General features: G+C 35.3%; 2 protein-coding genes across 2 annotated transcripts in view; one reads left to right on the plus strand and one right to left on the minus strand.

Moving 5' to 3' along the window:
• The first annotated feature begins 6,029 nt into the window (after positions 1–6,029).
• Positions 6,030–7,633, plus strand: LOC110030345 (protein ODORANT1-like). The gene is made up of 3 exons (XM_020733015.1): positions 6,030–6,358; positions 6,575–7,270; positions 7,365–7,633. The coding sequence occupies exons 1-3, from the start codon at positions 6,096–6,098 to the stop codon at positions 7,378–7,380; spliced, it is 975 nt and encodes a 324-aa protein (XP_020588674.1). The 5' UTR covers positions 6,030–6,095; the 3' UTR covers positions 7,381–7,633.
• A 12,604-nt stretch (positions 7,634–20,237) lies between these two features.
• LOC110030354 (RNA-binding protein 34-like) overlaps positions 20,238–21,771 on the minus strand; it is an 18,751-nt gene continuing 17,217 nt past the window's right edge. Inside the window, exon 6 of the mRNA XM_020733026.1 lies at positions 20,238–20,841. Within this exon, the coding sequence (XP_020588685.1) occupies positions 20,395–20,841 (447 nt within the window). The 3' untranslated portion in view covers positions 20,238–20,394. The remainder of the gene's footprint in view (positions 20,842–21,771) is intronic.

A 21,771-nucleotide genomic window follows, 5' to 3' on the forward strand; every position in this document is an offset into this window, starting at 1 on the left:
AATATTTGTTGCTTCTTATTAAATAATCCCAAAACGATATTTGTCAAATTTGTTTTCACATGACAATAGTTCACAGTTCAAGACTTCTGTGTTCTTGGCCGGCCATTAGACGAGCCTGCCCAAATTGATTAATTTAATTGGCTATTTTTTCTAATTAGATCTATGGTGGAATATGTAAAATTTTATTCGCAAGAGAAAATTTGGCTTCCATGCCAGCGCTGACATGCGAGTTTAATTTGCTATATTGTAAACCATCTCTGGCAAAAATTTCATGGAATGGGACCAATTCTTAAGAATGTCTATGGCTCACTTGATTGCTTGCAATGGAAATAGAGTTTAGAAAAAAAATATGTTTTTATTTTCATTAAATTTAAACTTGAAAGTAAAATTCTGTTTTTTTAGAGACTATAAATACATTTAAAGAGCTTAAAATTTCAAATGGCATTTAATCAAATAATTGAAGGTCTGTTTGTGACAGTTTTCTCATGCTTTGCATTTCAAACCATTATCATAGTTTTATATAGAGAATTGTTGCCTTGTTGCTTTTTAGAAATTTATGTGGCGAAAAACTGTTTTTTTTTTTTTTAACTTTAGATGTTGAAATATAGTAGTTGTAAGAAAGCCCCTCTTTGTTTTTTTGAAAAATGAATATATATATTTATAATTCTCACTGTAGCTTTTTATGAAGTTATATTCTCCATCACAATTTTATAATCCCCTTTTAAAAAAATTATTGTCACCCCAAACAAATTCTAAAAAACATAATTTAAGAATTTGATGCTCTTTAATGCATATCTAGGGTTTTTTTGGAGCAGTTGCAGTTGTTGGAAGAAGCATCTATAAAGACGCTGAAGAAAAAACTGCTATTCAAAAAATTATTGTGGCAATTACATTTTTTTTTTTTTTGAAAAAGTTAAACCACATTGGTGACCACTACAGGTAGCCAGATCTAGAGGAAAAACGCAGCTTTCAGCTACAGTATTTTAAGAAAGCAGAAAAACACAGTTTGGCAAACAGGAAAAGCTATGGAGCTGCACCACACCGCCACCCCAAACGCACCCTTAGTACTTCTAATTTCAAGGAGTCCTTTAGCTTAAATTGAGGATAGATAAAAGTTTTTTTTTGTTTCTTCCCTCTAAGAAACAGTTGAAAAATAACCTTTTTGTGAAATGTATTAATTTTTTTAACTTTTTAGTTGTTTATTTTTAAAATTACTGATGCAGTGTAAACGTTTTGATGTTAAGAGGTTGGGCAAAAACGAATAATGGCAAAAATTGTAACACAATTTATTAGGAACTCTATTTCCATGTAAGTTGGCGAAATAATGGAAATGCAATCTTGAATGTGTTTATTTTAATTAAATAAAGAAATATATAAATGTAATTGTGTGTTTAAAAGTGAGGCGTGCTAGAAAATTTGCAACAGTAGAGTAGCTCATTATTGTCTTAGCGTGATACGAATATTCAACACACACTCAAAAAAGAGAAAACAACCAATAATGACACCATAAGTTTTTATGTGGAAAACTCATAAAGGAAAAAACCATAGGGACTAACCAAGTTGAATAGTTCCACTATAAAAAAAATGATTACAGTTGCAACCACTTATCCCACTGACAAGAAAGGGTTACTTGGTTTTACAAGTTACAACGTAGATTGACGACGACCAATAGCAATTGGCGGCGTCTAATGGGTGGTGGTCGACAGTGGTTGGCAGTGATCGACGACAGTCGGCGGTGATTGACAATGGTCGGCAATGGTCGACGGTGATAGGAGTGCTCGAAGGTGGTCAGTAATTGTCGGCGGTGGTTGGCAGAGGTCGGTGGCGTTTAGCAGTGGTCGACAGCAGCAAGAGTGGTGTTGAACTTCAGTTTCTTCTCAAAACGTCAAGTTCTTTCTCAAGGCTCAAGCCCACAAAACCTCATGTTCTTTCTAAAGGCCCAAGCCCCCCCCCCCCCCCCCCCCCCCTCGGGCGCCACATGAGAGGGGTGAGGCTCTATTTATAGTGTTATGGGTGCAATTAATGTATGAATATAAATTACTTTAATCAGACAACTCAATGGGCTTCCCTCGAACGAACAACATATGATGAACATTTACTTGATGTCAGAATTGAGAAATCTTGCGCTCGTTGGATTCGTCTTGTCAAGGCGCTCAATTTGACTATAGACTCGTTAGAATTGACATTCGTTTGACCATCCAAATGTGTCCAACAAACTTACAAAATTGGTTTAATGGTTTGGTTTGGTTTGGATTGAACCAATTTAGGTAACATTGGGTTCTTCTTGTCGAGCAGGTCAGTTTGACTGTAGATTTGCTGAAATAGGAGTTCTGGATGAATTTTTATCAAAGTTTGAATATTTTTTACCCAAAAAGTCATCTCGAGATCTATGTCATATTTTGAGATTCGTGCTGGATGATAGAATTATGTTGATGGCGTATCAAAAAGGTTAAGGGAGAATTATAATGGCTAGAAAATTCCGCTTAACAATACTTTACGCTAATGTTTAGTATGTAGTAAGAATTAACATTAACACATAATTTACATAACATGCATGTGAGTATCCGGAAGTATTAATTTCCTTGCCTAAATATGTAATATTGGCGCAACTTGCTGGTTTTTCCAACCATAGAAATTGATAGGTTTTCATATCTCATATTCTCGGTTACCTTTTGTGATAAAAAATATCTAAAATAATAATAATAATAATAATAAGATATAAGGAGAAATAGTTTATAATGTCGCTTTAAAAATAAGGTATACTCATCTAAATTTTTTTGTTCATTTTGTTAGGTGATACATAGCATCCAAATTTAGGATCCAATTAAGTGCATGTCATCGAATATTCTTGATAATTGAAAGAAGATTCACGGTGGTAGAGTAATGAATTATCATTTTAGTGTTGTATGAGAATCCAACACGTACGGAAAACAAACTTTTTATGTGGAAAACCAAAAACGTGAAAAAACTACTAGGATTTGCCAGTCAGACTAACCCACTATGAATTGTGAGTACACTTGTTTACTTATCTCCTGAATTAGGGAAGATGAAGTGACAAAGTTGATCATTGTAAATATAAAAATAGTTGTTTATTGACAATAGTCATAGTTTGTCTGTAATGAATGTAGTTTTTGGTGATAACAGACTGCAAGAATCGTAGTCGATTGCTCTGGAGGTAGTACTCCACTGTGAATGTTATAGATAGTGGTTGTAGCACTAGTTTGTTGTATAGGTCATAGTTAAAACTCATGGTAAAAATTATTGTTCATATTGGTCGGAGATGGTTGCTTCAAGATTATCGGTTGGACATAGAGACCGTAATAGGAACCTGCAATAGATGTGATTCTCGTAAGTCATAGTTGGTCGCATATGTGAGTTGCAACAACGCCGATAGGGCACGGAGCCCAGAGTTGGGAGCTATATGAGTTGTGGGTTGTGTAAGTTGTAGTTGATCATATAGAGCATAATGGTGAGTTGTGATGATGGATATAGGTCGCAAAGGCGGGAGTCAGAAGTAGCATGAGTTGTAAGCTTATAATTCGTAGTTGGTCATGTAGGTCATAATGGTGAGCTGTAATGAGGTCTATAGGCATCAGAGGCTAGAGTTTGTAGCTCACAAGTTATGGACCATGTTGGTCGTAGTTTGTCATATAGGCTATAGTGGTGAGCTGCGATGAAGTCCATAGGCCACAGGGGTACAGTCGAGAGTTGTACGAGCTGAGAGCCATGTATATTGCAATTGTTCATGTAGGCCGTAGTGGTGAGTTGTGATTATGTCTGTAGGCCTCAGAGGTCGGAGTTGGGACACTACAGAACAAAGAGCTAAAATTGACGTCAAAACCGACTACCTACCTTTGCGTTGCAAAAAATGTTCCTTTTTTCGACGGAGTTGTGAATCATCTTGGTTATTTGTGACGTCTTAACAATAGGAAATGTCGTCACTAATAAATATTTATTTTTTCTTGACAGTTTTAATTATTACTGAACATTTATATCGTCGGTTAAAAGCAAATATTAAATAATGGTCATAATGCGTCGATTATCCATGAACCGACTATTTGGCGGGATGCTAAACAACACATTTTTTAAATTAGTAACAGTTTTATCATTGGTAATAATGTAAATTATCGACGCACTAGCGATGGCTTATGTTTTGGTTATTTGTGACAGCATAACTATAGAATTTCATTCGCTTATTAACAGTAATATTTTTTTCCTATAGTTTTTATTATTACCAACACAGTAAGTCGTCAGTCAGGAACGTATATTAACCGATGATCATTCGTTATCATTTATCTTTGACTGCCACTTAGAAGAGTAGTAACAAATTTGTTTTTATAATAAATGATGGTTTATGTTTTGGTTATTTGTGACAACATAACTATAGAATTTCCTTCGCTTATTAACAATAATATTTTTTTCCTACAGTTCTTATTATTACCAACGCAGTAAGCCGTCAGTCAGGAACATATATTAACCGATGGTCATTCGTCATCATTTATCTTTGACTACCATTTGAAAGAGTATTAACCAATGTGTTTTAATAATAAACGATGGAAATTGCAGTCGGTAATAAAATTAAGAACTGACAAATTTAAAGTTGTGTATAAGCCATCGAAAATAAACCATATAAAACCAAAATCGGAGCCATCCTCTTTCTATCGTAATCCTCTCTCCTTAAACCTCTCTCCTCTCCCTGAAACCCTCACATGTCCCTCCACCCTCTCTTTGTTTCATTCAATACCATTGCCTTTATCGTCGAACCCTTGCGATACAGTTGTTAGAAGCTAACGTTTAGACTTCAATGCTATCTAAAACGTTCAGTCCTCTAAAATTTGTTGATTATTGTCAGGTTTGATCACCTTTTGTCATAAATGCGCCAATAGATCTACAACAATAATTAAATATAATATATTCAATTGAATGCACATTATAATGTGTTGATTGTTCTCATGTTTGATGGTACACATGGACATTTGTACATCGAAATCATATATGATCACTATAAATGACATTTGTTTCGCATGACCTTAATTTGAGAGAAGAAAGTTCGAGTACTCTCCTTAATTAAGTTCAAGGCACACTAGTTTAGAACCCAAGATTTAGAATAGAAATTTGAATGAGTTTTAAAAACAAAATTGAACCCCTAAGATAAAGTTCAAAATTAATTTAATTAATTGAATGAGCTTGATTCCTAAAGGGTCATATGAGATATACTTATAAATCAAATATTTATCAAATAATGCATCCTATTAACACAAAACATTACCTCATACATAGCCACCTCAACTTGATTCCAAACTTAGGATGTATAATTGGACTCCATTCATTCAAAATTCTATTGTATATCATGTTGCTACTACTAAGCATATATTGAGGTAATACAACTTGCACACAAAAAAGAGACCAGAAAAAAGATTTGTTAATTAATCTCATCTTAATCATTAACTTATCCAAATTGCCTTGTTTAGAACTACTGTGGCGCCCACAAAAAATCTATTGCGTGCCCTAATTGCTAATACCATGACCCAAAACCTATGTCACACATGAAATTAGGAACTTGCTTGCTGCTCAAAACAACACTTTTGACCTATGACAACCTTCCACCTATTACATTAGCAAGTAACCTAATCCACAATTATTTTTTCTCCCTGGTTAATTACGTGCCATCCCTTCAAACCAAGTCTCAGCTTCAAAGGCTTTATCTTACTGTTCAAGGAGAACATTACCTGCTAATTAACATTACCTAAACATATAATTATCATAATGTAATCTTTCAATCCAATGTCATAACCTTAACGAAGTCACCAAAAATATAGTATATTTTGCATGCAGTGAGTACAGTACGTGGCCATACAAGTTGGTCTTAATGACTTAAAGAAAAAAAAAATGCGACTTTTTTTAAAAACGGCTGGTAATTAGTCTTTAATGAAACTAATTAATATTTTAATAAGTGTCCCGGAAACAACTTTAGACCTCTATAAAAACAGCATAATCTCTCTTCCTCCTACTAATCGAGTTAACGATCTCTTCTCTTCCATTCTCAACTCAAACAAGTTTGAAAAACAGAGAGAGATCAAGAGAGCTCTAAATTAATGGGGAGATCTCCATGCTGTGATGAAGTAGGGGTGAAGAAGGGGCCATGGACGCCAGAAGAAGATGAGAAGCTTATTGAATATATAAAGAAGCATGGACATGGAAGTTGGCGACATCTTCCTCGAAATGCTGGTCTCAACCGCTGTGGAAAAAGTTGCAGACTCCGTTGGACTAATTATCTCCGCCCTGATATCAAGAGGGGAAAGTTCTCAGAGGAGGAAGAAGGGCTCATCATCCAACTCCACTCTATGCTCGGCAACAAGTAAGATTATTGCTCATATGTTCCTGTTTTTCATTTGTACGAAGATTTATCTAGCAAATAATAAGTTTTAACTCTGTTTCAAGGTTGTTTTTGCTTTCATTGTGATGAAACGTTTGACTTACGCGGAGTTAGGCTGGAAGTTAGAATAACATTATTTCTTGAATGCGGTCTCATAAAACTAACTGTAAAAACTCTATTTTTTTTTTCTTCTGGTAGGTGGTCTTTGATATCTACCAAGCTACCAGGGAGGACAGATAATGAGATTAAGAATCACTGGAACACCCACCTCAAGAAGAAACTACTTTTAATGGGCATTGACCCAGTAACACATCGTAGAAGAGCTGACTTAGGGTTCCTCGCCAACTTACCCAATCTTCTTTCCTCCACCAATCCCGGCTGCAGAATCCCAAATCCATGGGACAGTGCCCTCCAGCTTCAAGCCGAAGCAGCAAACCTTGCACAAGTTCAGATCTTGCAGGGTCTCCTTCAAGTCCTTATTGCTTCTTCTTCTTCTTCTTCTTCTCCCAATAATTCAAACGTTTCTCCAAATTTGAATATGAACAATCTCATGGGTTCATCACTCACACCCCTTCAGAATATTGAGGCCTTACTTAATGGCTCCTTTGGTCTTCCTCATGGTTCGATTCTAGCTGCATCCACAGCTCAAATGAATCATGATTACCAAATTCATGATCCTCTTCAGGATCATCCTGAGATAAAGTATATTGAAAAACATGATTTAGAGTTCAGCACCCCTTCACTTGTTTCAGCTTCACCTGAAAACACAACTTCAGTTAGTCTAAAGCAAGAGCATATCCTTTCAAATGAAGTTTCAGCAGCAATTGATCCATGGGATGCTCTAAACTTGAATGATCTTAATGGGGCTGATCTTGGCTGGAAAGAAATACTTGAGTAAGTTACTTAATTATAGTTTCATATGAACATTTTATTGAATTTTAATTATTTTAGAATGGATGTTGATTTGAGGTCTGCGACTTTGTTGCAGTCAAATATCATGGTGAACGCTGTTGGGAGTAGAAGCATTGGAGAAGGAAGATGAAGGAGAAATCTGTGAATAGGAAAATTCAATTTAATAAATTTAATTAGCCGCGATACAAAAGACATGATTTTGTACAAAATAATGAGACAATGATAGAGAAGATACAGACAGTTCTGTGAATGAGTAGGCTGTACTATTTACTATTCCTCAAACATTTATTGTTATTGTACTTCGTTTTTTTTTATATATGGTTTTATTTTTTAAAAAATATTTGATGGACGATTAGAATCTAGCTGCTTTGAGTGTTCCATGGAACATCTGATTACCGGTTTATGGTTTGAATATTTGGCAGTTGAGAGAGTTGGCTCAAGGTAATATATGTAAATAAATAAGTGAAAATGACATTTTTATGTATTCATTTTATTTTCTTTCATGTAATGGCTTAATATTAGTTGAACTTCCTTAAATGAAAAGAAAACAATTATATGAATTCTTTGCTCGCTTTTATACAAATTTTAAATTGTCAAATGTGAAATCTATATATTTATGTTGTTGTTGTTGCTGCTGCTGCTACATAATCTAAATATTATTTTCATGAAGAGGGACAAAAGATACACTTGCACATTGAGTATTTACTCAATATGGTTTTCGTGTGGTTTGTATTATTTTTTACAAACATAAGAATGAGAAAATCAGAAACTGAAAAAGCATTAATTTTGTTTTGCCTTGGCATAAATGTGGAAGTTATATTCTCTTAGTGTCAAGATCAAAATATTATTAAATAGTTATAACTTGGAGGCATGACTTCTAAATATAAATCACATATATATATATTACATTTAATAATTATAATTAATCATATTTTTGAACAGAAGTCACACTGTTAGTTAACAGTTAGGTAAATGACTCATTCTTCTTCTCTCTCAAGCCATCGACTGTAACGCAAAAAACCGAACAGCCTTTAAACCACCAATCTTTTTCGTTTTCTTTTTTCTGCAAATAAATAATTAAATAAAAATAATTAGGGATTATATTCAATATATAACTTGTTCTCCCCATAACTTTAGGCTTAAAATAAATAATAATAATAATATTTCTAATTCATTTTTAAGACCTTACATTAACTAACTGATTATATTAGAATGTACAAGATTCTCTTTTGTTATGTGAAAAGAAACTCATCATGGAAGGACAAATTTCCAATGAGGAATGTTTTATATTGAATAACAGAAAGGTGAGTTTTTTAGTTCTATTTTCTTAATAAAATAGTATTAGTATAAAAATACTCCCCACCTAAACAAAATTTAAAAAAAAATGGTTCCCAAAAAGTCCCAGCCACAAATGCTTAAGAAAAAAGAGAAGCGCACCTAAAACTTAAAAAGTTGGGTGAGTTAAATCAATTAAGCAATCATTAATTTGAGGCAATACCATCCTGCCTAAGCAAAAATTCGCTATTATAATGAGGTAAATTTTATTTTCATAAATACACTAATTAAATGTGGGACCATAATGAAACCTTATATGTTTATCTAACACTAAAAAGTCAGACTAATCAACGCACTTTATGCCAAAGTAAAAAAGCTTTAATCTGATAATAGAAATTGTTGTTTTCAATAACAACAAGCCTTTTTTTCCCCCCCACCAAATGGGGTCGGTTATAAAGATCTTTTTCTTTATTATGTCCTATTGTCTTTAATATTTTCATTTAATTCTAATAAGTTGAGATCATTTTTATATAACATGCTCATGTCTTTTTTAGACTAAACTCTACATTTGTTAGCATAAGTTAAATTTAAAACATCTAGTTTGCTAACTAGGTCATTAGATGATTGACAATTAAAATAACCAAAATCATCTAAGACAACTCTCTTTCTCCTCTCTCTCTCTCTCTCTTTGTAATCTTGTCTACAACTTGAGCTACTCAAACCCTCTCATAAATATATTCATGTCTCATTTTAAAACCAGTCATCGAAGTGAACATTCTCATCTCTGCAATCCTAAACTTAATTTTATGTTTATATTTTACAAGCCAACATTCTGCTCTATAAAGCATTGCATGTCTCACCACCATATTATAATTATAATTTTTTTCATTTTCCAAGCGGTGCATTTTTATCACACACAATAGGCACGGTGCATTAAAAAAAGTTATATTCTAAATAAAATATTTTTTTTATACTTGAGTTAAAGGTACTATAACCCACATAAAGTTATATTTGCTTTCGAATATGAAATGCTTTATAGATGATCAGAGAGCTATAATAATTGATCTCAACCACAACAGTATTCCCAAGCCCGAATCTTTCAAATTTGCATTTAGTTTAACAACATTAATAATGCATCTAATGCGTAAATCATATGAATAATAATTAATATTAAATTACATGCATGTCGGGCTATACGCATGCTATGGCAACACGTCATGATTTTTTATTTATTAAAATGTAATTTTATATGTCCATATTCTAACTAATTTCGTAAGTTGTGCATGCTTAGAAGTAATTCAACTAGAAATGGCAATGGTGGCTTATTAATAGGATATTCGGTTAGAGTGAATTTGGTTGGGATATCCGATTGTTTGATTCTGAAGGGACTCTTCATTAGGATGACCAACTAGAGCTGGTTATTAGCATGACAAAAAGAAAAAAAAAAACCTAATATCTAAATTGATTGAATTCGATTGGACATATAAATTGATATACAATTTGTGCAAAGAAATTTGATTGCATTTGCTTTATGAATCAAGGGCTGCCAGCACGCAGTTTCTAGAGAACATGACTTCTTATTTGGATAATAAGAGAGACAAAACCTCAATGCCTTGCCTGATTGAAATCGCATTATATAAAAATAAATGAGTCTAATTGTGCCGATCAATTATTAAGTCAGAGTCTTTAATTTCACTCATTAAACTTGGTGGTGAGTTTATGGGGGTGGATGGGGGTAGAGGATGACAGTGCCCCCAATATTGGCAGCCGGTAAAAATAAATAATAATAATAATAATAAATAAAAAATTTCCCTACATAACACCTAGGCGTTGTACTCGAAGCGCTGCAGCATGAACGTCGTAAACGCTATTGTAAGAGTGTTGAGGTGTTGTCCACACAACGCCTCAGCACTAAGTATTGCGCTATAGTGCTACTAGAGGAAAATTTATGTTGAAACCTAAGAGCATAGCATCGTAGGGTCATATCAGAGTGTCACAACATTGCCATAGTATTGCCCAGATCAAGATCTACATTGCCGTGTCCTAGCACTACAACATGACAAGAAGCAATTTCGTGCAGGTTTTGACGGTTCTTTTTTTTCCAACCGAACATAAAGGATGATAAAAGTTGGCTCAAAGAGCATCATTTATGACTTTTAATTATATGTTATGTGGTTTTTTTAATAGGGAATTTGTATAACTTGTGTACATAATAGAGTGAAAGCGTCCTTGAGATTTTAGTGTGGTGTAATTTATAATATTCTCCTCATTTTTGCTTCATACTAGGTTTCTTTGGGTGATATGGGAATGTGAATTTTTTCTATATGAAATTGATAAGTTTCATTATGCATGATGAATCCTAAATTATCTTTTGGAAATACACACCTCAAGAGTTGGAGCCAAGGCAATTAGGAGAGAAAGAGTGGAAGCAAAGAGGTTAGAGAATTGTAGATAGAGATGTCGAGGGAAAAAAATCCATTTATTTATTTTTTCACTAAGGACCTAGTTATACAATTACAAAAAGGTGGGAAAGATTATGAAAACCACCATGAATGCCATTAATGCGCTTAGTTAATAATAGGTTTACGTTATAATTGGAGTGTAATACAACAGTTATCAATTGGTCGACGTATTTGAGTTCGGTCGGCTCGGGCGACCGGTCTCGTGGCGATCAATCCTGTCGAGGTAAAGTCAGTCGGTCAACTAGTTGTAACCGAACGCCCTTGCAAGAAGCTTAGGTGGTTGGGATCACAAGTGTGGTCCGTCGATTGGATCCGCTGACATTGCATGTTGGTCAACTTGATCGAGCGGTCGGTCGTCAGATTGGTTATGCTCCTTCAGCCTGACATTTCAGCAGTCATACTTTGTCGTTTGATTACTTTGATATTTGTGCTGACAGCTTCGATGCATATAATGCATAAGCTAATAAGCATCTCAAGGGGTAGCAGATTCAATTTCTAAAATTACACAAGCTAGAATATGCTTGTTAATTGCACTAAACAATAAGTTTATGAAATTTGAAAGAAATTTGCAAGGTCGTAATTGATTGTAGACAGAGGTTGTGATAGCCTCAGTTTGACATAGAGGCTACAATGGAGAGTCGTAATAGCAATTAGCCATATAAGTCATCATTTATAGCTTTAAGAGTGTTAGTGACCCACAAAAGCCATAATTGGAAGTTCCGGTAATGAGCTACTTAAGTCGTAGTTGGTCACATAGATTGTAATGAGAAACTGTAATAGTTTCAGTTGGTCACCAAAGTTATAACAGTAAAACGCATAAGTCGTAAGCCATAGTGGGGAGCTAAAAAGAGAAAACTTCAAGAGTTTGGACAAAGTCATCATATTCTAAATACGATAATTGTAATTAGTTATTGAAGGGAGTTATTGTTGGATCTTTGATGTAGTGTTACATGTTATTTCATATTAGGGTACTTTGTTACACTGTATTTGGGATGTTTTCTTACACCATATTCGGGGCGAATCATTATGTTATATTTTGTGTGCATTATTACACCGTATTTGGGATGTTGCTTTACTCCATACGCAGGAGCCCCCATTACTTCATGGGATACTTTATTCGCAGCACCATATTCGGGGCGAATCATTATGTTATATTTTGGGTGCATTATTACACCGTGTTTGGGATGTTGCTTTACTCCATACGCAGGAGCCCTCATTACTTCATGGGATACTTTATTCGCAGTATACTTCATTATTTTGCAAAGTCCTCCAATAGCAGCAAGCAGGGGAAAGTCAATGGCAGTCTATGATGGCCGATAGGTGGTTATCGATGACGGTTGTTGGTGGCCACGAACGATGGAAGTTATGGTCAGTTATTCAATTCCGGGCTGACTCTTGGATTTGACTCCATTTCCTCTCCTCCTCTTCCCTCAAAAATGAAGAGAGGGGGTCTATTTATAGGCTCAAGGGAAATGACATTTAGCAAGTAACCGCTCCTATCCACTCGATCAAATGGTTCATTTTGATTCTCTTGATTATAAAAAATTTATTGACGATTTGATAGCCTTAAAAGCTCAGAATCAAACAATTTTAGTCTCGTTGGCTTTTTCTAGTCGAGATGCTCAATTTGACAATAAGTACGTCAAATTTAGTCAATTTGACCCTCCAAATAACTTTTGAAAACCTCCATAAGTAGTTTAAGTGATTCAATTTGGATTGAATCAATTTTGATATTATTGGTCCATCTCCTCGAACCAGCCACTTTAACTAAAGTTTGTTAAAATTATAGCTCCACATGATTTTTTATTCAAATCAAAATGTTTTTAGTTCTAAAAATGCCCGAGATTTGTGTTAAACATCTCAGGATTCTTGCCAAAAGATAAACTTATTATTGACAACTCAATTTTAAATTATCTAATTCAATTAACGGAATAGTTTGGATCGGATTTGTATATAGTAAATCTATTTTATCCTTCCTTCTTTTTTTTTCTTTCTTTGGAAGAGATGATGTCTGCGATTGACACATAATGTAAAGCTTCAATGTGGTGTCAGCCCTAACTTTTTTGTGAAATTATAGAACTGAATTATTTAGTTGGTAAGCCATGGTCCTATAGAAAGCAACCAACTTACCTACCCTCAAGAAAATATGACGGTTCCCAACCTAAAGCTTCTCTCAATTGCATCATGACGGAAAGTAAATGGGAATGCAAATGAGTTGGAATCTTATTCTATCACAGTAATTAGTTATGCTACCTACATATATATATATATATTAAAAATGTCATAAATATTCATCAGGATAGAAAATGTTGCACAAGCAAAATTACTCCGAGCGGATAGAAGATGTTGTGCAATAAAAAATACTCCCTTCAACCGCCTCATTCGGTCGGTCACCTCACTTTGCTTAGTAGTCGCTCGACCACCCAAGTATCAGCTGGCTGGCTTCAATCGACCAGCCATCTCAATTTACTTCAACCGCCCATTAGTCGATCAACCACCTTACTTCAGTCACCTGGCAATCGCTTGGTCACCCAGGCATCAGGCGGCCAGCCTCTTTTGGTCGACAACCTCTGATTTCAGTCGGCCGACATCTTTACAGTCGGACAATTCCTCCCCCTGACAACCATTGGCATCAGTCGGGCTGATTCGACCATAAATCTTATTTCAAGCCCCCGATATCATTTGGTCGGCCATCTCTCCTCCGACAAGCACCCCTTAGCCAACCATTTTCGCAACCCTCTGGTCATTCTCGAAGCTGGACAGCCATGTTTCATGCAACTATTAAACTTAAAAAGAATGTACATAAAATGTTCATTGATTTTATGTACATTATATAAAGAATGTACATAAAATGTTCATTGATTTTATGTATATAACATAAAATCAATGTAATTAGATAAAGTTTTAGAAGAGAATAAGAATAAAGTTGCAGAACCAAGGCATGACAAGATGTCCAATCAATAACAAATCTCGAGGCAATCCAACAAGAATGTTAAAATAAGCATATATTTCCTTCCTTGGAATAAAGGCACTTTTATAAATTTTCCCTCTTTTCCTCTTCTATAAATATGATAACCTATAACATATAAAGGGTGGCTCTCCCCTTGATTCACTCCTAGGCATTCTCTCAACCCACATGTAGGGAGATCACTCTCGTTTTTCCTTCTCTTGTAATTAACTAGTTGTATGGAATAAAATGAGCCAAAGAACCAGAGAACGCCCCTCTCGGGGGCAAACCCCTCTCTTTCAATTTCATTTCTTTTATTTCTCCATACTCTATCCCTTGAACACTAGCCAAAGAACAAATTTGAGTTCAACGCCCTAAAATGTGTGTTGAGCGAGGACGTGCCAACCACAAAAAGTCAAGCACACCAAGAGAGAAATATTAAAACAGAGAAGCAAAAAAAAAAAGATGAAAAATGACGAAGAAGAGAAGCAAATTAGCAAAATAGCAAAGAGATAAGAGAAAAAAAGATAAAAGACAAAAGTAAAAGGCCAAAAAAGATAAGCACACTCTTCCTCACTTCATTTTCTTTTCATTAAGGAAAAAGAGAAAAATTAAAAGAAAAAAAGAAACACAAAAAAATAAACTTTCCTTCAAAAGTAAAACAAAATTTCTCACTCTTTATCTTAAAACAAAACTTTTCTCCGGGACGAGCAAACAAAGTCTCTCCTCCTGGACTAGCCAACAAAAACTCTCTTCCGAGATGAGCAAACAAAGACTATTTTACAGGATGAGCAAATAAAGCTGGGACGAGCAAAATAAAGATTATCCTTCGGGGCGAACAAACAAAGACTCTCCTCCGGGACAAAAAAAACAAAGACTCTCCTCAAGGATGAAAAAATAAAGTCTTTCCTCCTGGACGAGCAAACAAATAATCTTCTCAAAATTCTATTCTTCAAAATATCGTATCTAAAAGATCTAAAACTCAACCGATAAACTTCTAAAACATCCACTATTTAAGGGATTGTTAAAAAACTAAGTCAAGTTAGAGGCTTATGAAATAATTTTTTTTGTATTTATGAGTTTTTTATTTCTCGAAGAATTCAAAAACTTGGGGGCTTATGTATAGCCAAACAATGACACTAAGTAATCGTCAGGAAAGAAGATCTTGCATAAGCAAAAATACTCCATTCGACTGGCCTCATTGGGCATGTCACCTCACTTCAGTCGCCCAACAGTCGCTTGGCCAACCAAGCATCACTCGGCTAGCCTAATTCGGCCAACCATCTCACTTTATTTCAGCTGCTCATCAATCAATCAGCCACCTCAATTCAGTCGCCCAAAAATCGCTTAGTCACCCAAACATCAGCCAACTAGCCTCATTCAATCGGTCATCTCTTATTTCAGTCGTCGGCATCTCTACAACCGGATTCCTCCCCTGACAACTATTGGCATCAGCCGGCCTCATTCGGCTGGAAATCTTTTTTCAAGCTCCCGACATCATTTGGCCGACCATCTCTCCTTCGACGAGCATCCCTCGACCGACCCTAAGACGATCAGCCTTTTTTTTAATCTATCGGTCATCCTCAAAGCCAGACAATCATGTTTCGTGCAGCTATTAAACTTTAAAGGAATTTACATATATACTACATGACTTTCTATTCCTTAATACCGGGAGTTCTTTACTATGCATATGATATTCATTGATTTTATGTATATTATAAACATAAAATCAATGTATATAGATAGAGTTATGTTGTGAAAAATGATGTCAATAAAACAAAAAATCGGATCGAGAAAAATTCGCAAAACATAAAACACAGGGGAAACACACAGATTTACATGGTTTGGCAAACTACCTACGGCCACGGAGTTGCAGAGGATTTTATTACTCGAGGATTACACCCTTCGTGATCACCTCGACTTACAAGAGGATTCTCTCATTTCATTGCTCTCTCTTCTTCTCTCTCTTTTCTTTTCCCTCCTCTCATTCTCTCTCTATACCCAAGAGATTCAAACCGAGCACACCAGAGAAGAACCTGAAAAGCTACTAATGTTGATGATGAAGCCTGGGAAACCAAATCCCGAGAGAGATTACAAGGGGAGCTAGCATGCATATTTATTAATTCAATCATGTCAGTAGGTCCATTAAGGAATTAATTAAATAAATAATGAAGACCAGTAATTCTTTTCTTTTCTCATCTGCAGCAAAATAGAAGGAATTAAGAGCAATTAATTTTGCAATTAATTTCCAGTATCAAATCCAATTTGCTGTCAAACATGAGAAAATGTCAATTTGAGCAGTGGATCAGTTTTCATATTTGCAACAAATCTCCCACTTGGAGACTGGTGCACTAGTTGTGTTGTTCTTTTCTTCAAACGTGATATCCTCCACCTCTGTAATTCAAAGCCTCATGTCTTCAGACTAGAAAACCAACTGAAGTCGAGCACAACTTTAATTTATCAAGAGTAATACCCTTAGTTGACCTATCAACGTCAACATAGTCTTGTACCTCCAAGCTCTTTTCTGGTTTCTCATGTATCTGCTTACATCTCCCACTACATGGTCAATATCATGCCTATGCTGAAAGTCCTTTTCAACAAGTATAGTCTTGTATCTCTTACTGTCATCAAACACAGTCTTTACCCGGTACACATACTTGTTGTCTAATGTCTTCTTCCCTAGTGGAAGTTCTGTCATCTCCAAAGTTTGATTCTCTGACATAGAATCCATCTTTTCTAATCGATTTCCTAGTAACAAAAGATGAAGTTTCTTCTCATAGATGTAGTTTTCTATCTGCATCATTCAGTAATCAAAATCTGTATTATTAAACTTCTCGATCCCCGATGTCATCACATCATCTCCGAATATCACTTTCTGTCAAATCCAAACCTAAGCTCTGATACAAGTTGCTGTGAAAAAATGACGGCAATAAAGGGAAAAACTGAATCAAGAAAAATCACAAAACAAAAAACAACGAAAAACACAGATTTACGTGGTTCGACAAATTGCCTACATCCGCGGAGCTGTAAAGGATTTTATTACTTCGAGCATTACACCCGTCGATCGCCTCGACGATTACAAGAAAGAGCAATCTATCTCTCTCTCTTTCCATCCTCTCCTCTCTCTCTCTCTCTCTACCCAAGAGCTTAAAACAAAGCATACCAAAAGAAGAACCTGAAAAGCTACCAATGTCAAAGAGGAAGCCTGGGAAACCAAATCCCAAGAGAGATTACAAGTGGAGCTAGCATGTTTATTTATTAATTTTTGAAAGCCATTAGACCCATTAAGCAATTAATCAAATAATTAATGAAACTCATTAATTATTTCATTTTCACATCTGTAGCAAATCATAGAAGGGATTAAGAGCAATTAATTTTGTAATTAATTTCAAGTATCAAATCTAATTTACTGTCAAACATGAGAAAATGTCAATTTGAGTAATGGACCGGTTTCCATATTCGCAACAAGTTATAAAAGAGAATAAGAATAAAGTTATATAACCAAGGCATGACAATGTGTCCAATCAGTAACAAATCTCGAAATAAGGATATATTGCCTTCCTTCGAGTAAGGGCATTTTTATAAATTTTCCCTTTTTCCCCTCCTATAAATATGAGAATCAATAGTATATAAAGGGGGGCCTTCCCTAAGTTCACTCCTAAGCATTCTCTCAGCTCTCATGTATGGAGATCTCTCCCCCTTTCTCTTCTTTTGTAACCAACTATTGGTGTGGAATTAGAAGGAGCCGAAGAACTCAAAAACATCCCTATATGGCCACCCCACACACCTCAAACTCCCCCACCCCCCGGGGCAACCATCTCTCTTTCAATTTCATTTCATTTCTTTCTCACTTGATAGCAAGTCTAAGAATAAAATTGGGTTCAATATCCTAAAAGGTGCATTGAGCGCAGACAAGCCGATCACAAGAAGACGAGCACACCAAGAGGGAGAAATCTTAAAACAAAGAAGCAAAAAAAGAAGGAAAAAGAAGAAGAAGAGAAGCAAATTAGCAAAAAAGCAAAGAGATAAGGAAAAAAGACAAAAGGCAGAAGTTAAAGACCAAAAAAGATAAGCAGGCTCTCTCTTCATTTGTTTTCCATTAAAAAAGAGAAAATAAAAAAAAAGAAAAGCAAAAAGGACAAACTTTCCTTCATGTGTAAAACAAACTCTCTCCCCTTATCTTAAAACAAAACATCTCCTCTTTGACGAGCCAGCATAGTCTCTCCTCTCAAACAAAGACTCTCCTCCGAGAAGAGCAAACAAAAACTCTCCTGTGGTACGAGCAAACAAATCCTCTCCTCCGAGACGAGCGAATAAATGACCTCAAAAATTGATTCATCAGAATATCTAAAAGATCTAATAACTAGATCGCTAAACTTCTAAAACTTCTAATCTTCAAAGGACTCTTCAAAAACTAAGTCTAGTTAAAGGCTTATGAAATAACTTTTTCCATACTAATGAGTTTTTTATTTTTGTCGCAGTTTTTCCTTTAAAAAGTAAAAAACTCAACAGGCTTGTGTATAGCCAAAAAATAACACTAAGTATTCGGCTTGATAGAAGATCTCACGCAAAAGAAAAATACTCCCTTCGACCGGCCTCATTCGGTCGGCCACCTCACTTCAGTCGTCTACCAGTCGCTCAACCACCCAAGCATCAATCAGCTTGCCGTCTCACTTTACTTGAGTCATCCGTTAATCAATCAGCAGCCTCACTTCAGTCACCCGTCAATCGCTCAGTCACTCCGGCATCAGCTGGCCGACCACATCGTATAAAATTGGCATGATAAATACCAACCCAAAAAAAAGCAAATAATGTCATATTGATTCAGTAACTTTATGGTGTATTTGCACAATTGAAGGGGGTGGTGACTGGATTAGTTCATTTAACAAGATGAATTCGATCCTTTGAGTCACACGAAATAGTGAGCTGTTCTTTTTTTTTTTTTTTCTCATGTAGATTGATTCAATTCACTAAAGTGGGTTTTAATTCAAATTATAACAATTTCAAGCTGAGCTCCACTCATATTTATTTAACTGATTTGGCACTTGATGGGTCTGCGTGTCTCTTAATTGATGACAACTTGTGACTTTAAAAACTAAATTTTGACTTCATATATCTAATTTAGGTAAATTGGGTGTGCACACCAAAATGTTAACAAAAATTATGGTTTAAGAGACTCTTTATTTAATTTCAACGAGTTGATGTCCATAATAATGTAAGTCTTAGTTCCCTAATTTTAATTAAAACAAGGGAAAATACGTTTTATATGCATCGTGCTATTCTCATAACAACAACTTGGCAAGAATTATACCTTTATACTTTTATCATCCATGCACTCTCGGCTCCCCTAACCATCGAGTATATTGTTCCAACTCTTCCATTTCTTCAATTAAGAGCATTTTTTTCAATTAAGAGCACGCTCACACACATGCACACAAAGAGAGAGAGAGAGAGAGAGAGAGAGAGAGAGAGATATATATAATAATAATAATAATAAAAGGAGTATTTTTAGGAGGCAAATTACTATATTTTTCAAAAAAAAAATTCTCTGAAGGGAGAGGTTTTCTTAAATTTGTGGAATCAATAGCAAACTCTTCATAATCAACTACTTCACATTTTTGCAGATAAAACATTCTTAGTTGATGAATATCATGCATTCCAAGGTTGAAAATAGTCATTTGAGATGAATTTAAATGATGAATAGTTCAACCATTTTAGATTATATGATTTTGTATATGGCAAGGCCTTGTGGGCTATCTTTCAGTCATAGAAATGCAGTTCTTTTTAAAAAACCTAATTATTTGTCTCGAGCTATCACATCCCTGCTATCCTAGACAAACGTGGTGAGCATACTTGAGTCGGCATGAAGCTTTAAGAATATATTAGACATTACAATTGGGAAAATTTGAAAGATATTTTTTTCTAACTTCATTTGGTTGATTAAAAAAAAATTCACTTCTTATATAAAAGCTAAAATGAGCAAGACTTACCAGAATATCACAAATACTTAATAGCATTAAGAAAAAATGATTCATACTATCGATCTTAAAATTATCTATGAATGTTTTTACATTTAGACAAATACTTAATAGCATTAAGAAAAAATGATTCATGCTATCGAGCTTAAAATTATCTATGAAGTGTTTTTTACATTTAGACAAATATATCATATCACATCAAAAACACCACTATTTTATCATTAGAAAAGGAAAATACACACCTTCATTATATGCAAGGTGGCATATATGCAAAAATTGAAGGTTGGGGTGTTAGATATCTAAACATGTAGAAATTGAGTGGTGGTATATATGTAAATCTTCCAATTATGAACCTAAGAATGCTCCAAAGAAACAGATGCATGATGCTAGCTCTAGAAAGAACTACAAACGTCCTACAGCCTGCAGTGCTCTCAGAAACCCTCCCTATTGCCTTCTCACCTTCTTATTTTGTCGGCTACTTTCCGGTGTGCCGCCGGACTGCTTCCGTTTTTGAAGCTGCTTCGCTTTCCTAGCAGCAACAGCAGGCCGCTTCCTTTTGTGTTCCTGCTGCTCATTCCAACTAGAACTCTTGGAACCACTGCCAGTTGTGCTATTGCTCTGGTATGGCCGAAAAGAGGATTTCTTCACAACGCCAGTTTTGCTTGAGCGGAGGCCTTCATACGAAGCGGAAGAAGTATCTGCTCTCTTTTGTTTATTGTCTCTTGCTGAAGGTGCAGAACTAGAAGCTGGCAAAGGCCTCCCATTTGGAAAATCTTTGCTTGGGGGTTCTTCAACTTCGGATGGAATGGCGTCCGGTTTAGCATGGCAGACGCGCAAATTTCTGTCCCTGATCTTCAAGTCTTTTCTCTTGCATACATTGTTGGCTGCTTCCTACAAACAGGAAAAGTAAATATTTAGGAGGATTTGCATACATAGCAATTAATTCCTATGAAGTTATATATCTAACATGTAAGCTTCAATTTTTTTGCATATATATGCCATCTTACTTGTGCATGGAAATGTGTATTTCACTTTTTAGAAGTTAAGATTATGATATTTTTATGTGATTCGAAAGATTTGGGTGGTATAAATGTAGATTTGGGTGGTATAGATGTAAAAAAAAAAAGTAAAGTTTAGGTGTTAGATATGTAAATAAGTAAGTGTTGAGAAATTAAGGCGAAGAAAAACAAAAACGGCACAAATCCAGAAGAACACAACGAGATTTAACGAGGTTCGGCAAAGATGTCTACGTCCTCGGGAGCACAGCGGCGGCTTTTCACTAATTCAAAAAAAGTACAGAATACAGAATTTAGGGATAATCTCTAGGGTTACATACAAGCCTAATTTATAACCCTAGAAAGTATATAAAAAGGAAACCTTGGACCAAATTACCCTTGTACCACACCCCCAACCCACATAAGGAAACTCCCATGATTTGGACAGAATCTTCCGCTCTGCTCCGCTCCTGATTTAGCATCGTCCATTTATGGTATATGAGTCATATCTAACAAATTTCTACTTTGGCGAATATTCAGCCCCTTAGGAGAAATACGTCATGGAGTTCTTTTCATACCAGAAGTCGGTTGGGTCACCATGCTTCTCTAGCAACTGCAGGCATTCAATAAGTCCAAGCAATGCAAGAACTTGTTGATAGTAACGGGCTTGGTCAACATCTCAGCTGCATTCTCATCAGTATGAATCTTCTGCAACAGTATCTCCCCAGAGACAATTAATTCTCTGATCTTGTTATACCTGACATCAATGTGCTTGGTTCTCGCATGGTACACCTGGTTCTTAGCCAGATAAATAGCACTCTGACTG

This window comes from Phalaenopsis equestris, unplaced genomic scaffold (genome assembly GCF_001263595.1).
Source record: "Phalaenopsis equestris unplaced genomic scaffold, ASM126359v1 Scaffold000703, whole genome shotgun sequence".
Lineage (NCBI taxonomy): Eukaryota > Viridiplantae > Streptophyta > Magnoliopsida > Asparagales > Orchidaceae > Phalaenopsis > Phalaenopsis equestris.

Coding starts and splice junctions, on each gene's coding strand:
- LOC110030345 (XM_020733015.1), top strand. CDS start 6,096: ATGGGGAGATCTCCATGCTGTGATGAAGTAGGGGTGAAGAAGGGGCCA. Junction 6,359..6,574: donor CACTCTATGCTCGGCAACAA/GTAAGATTATTG, acceptor TTCTTCTGGTAG/GTGGTCTTTGATATCTACCA.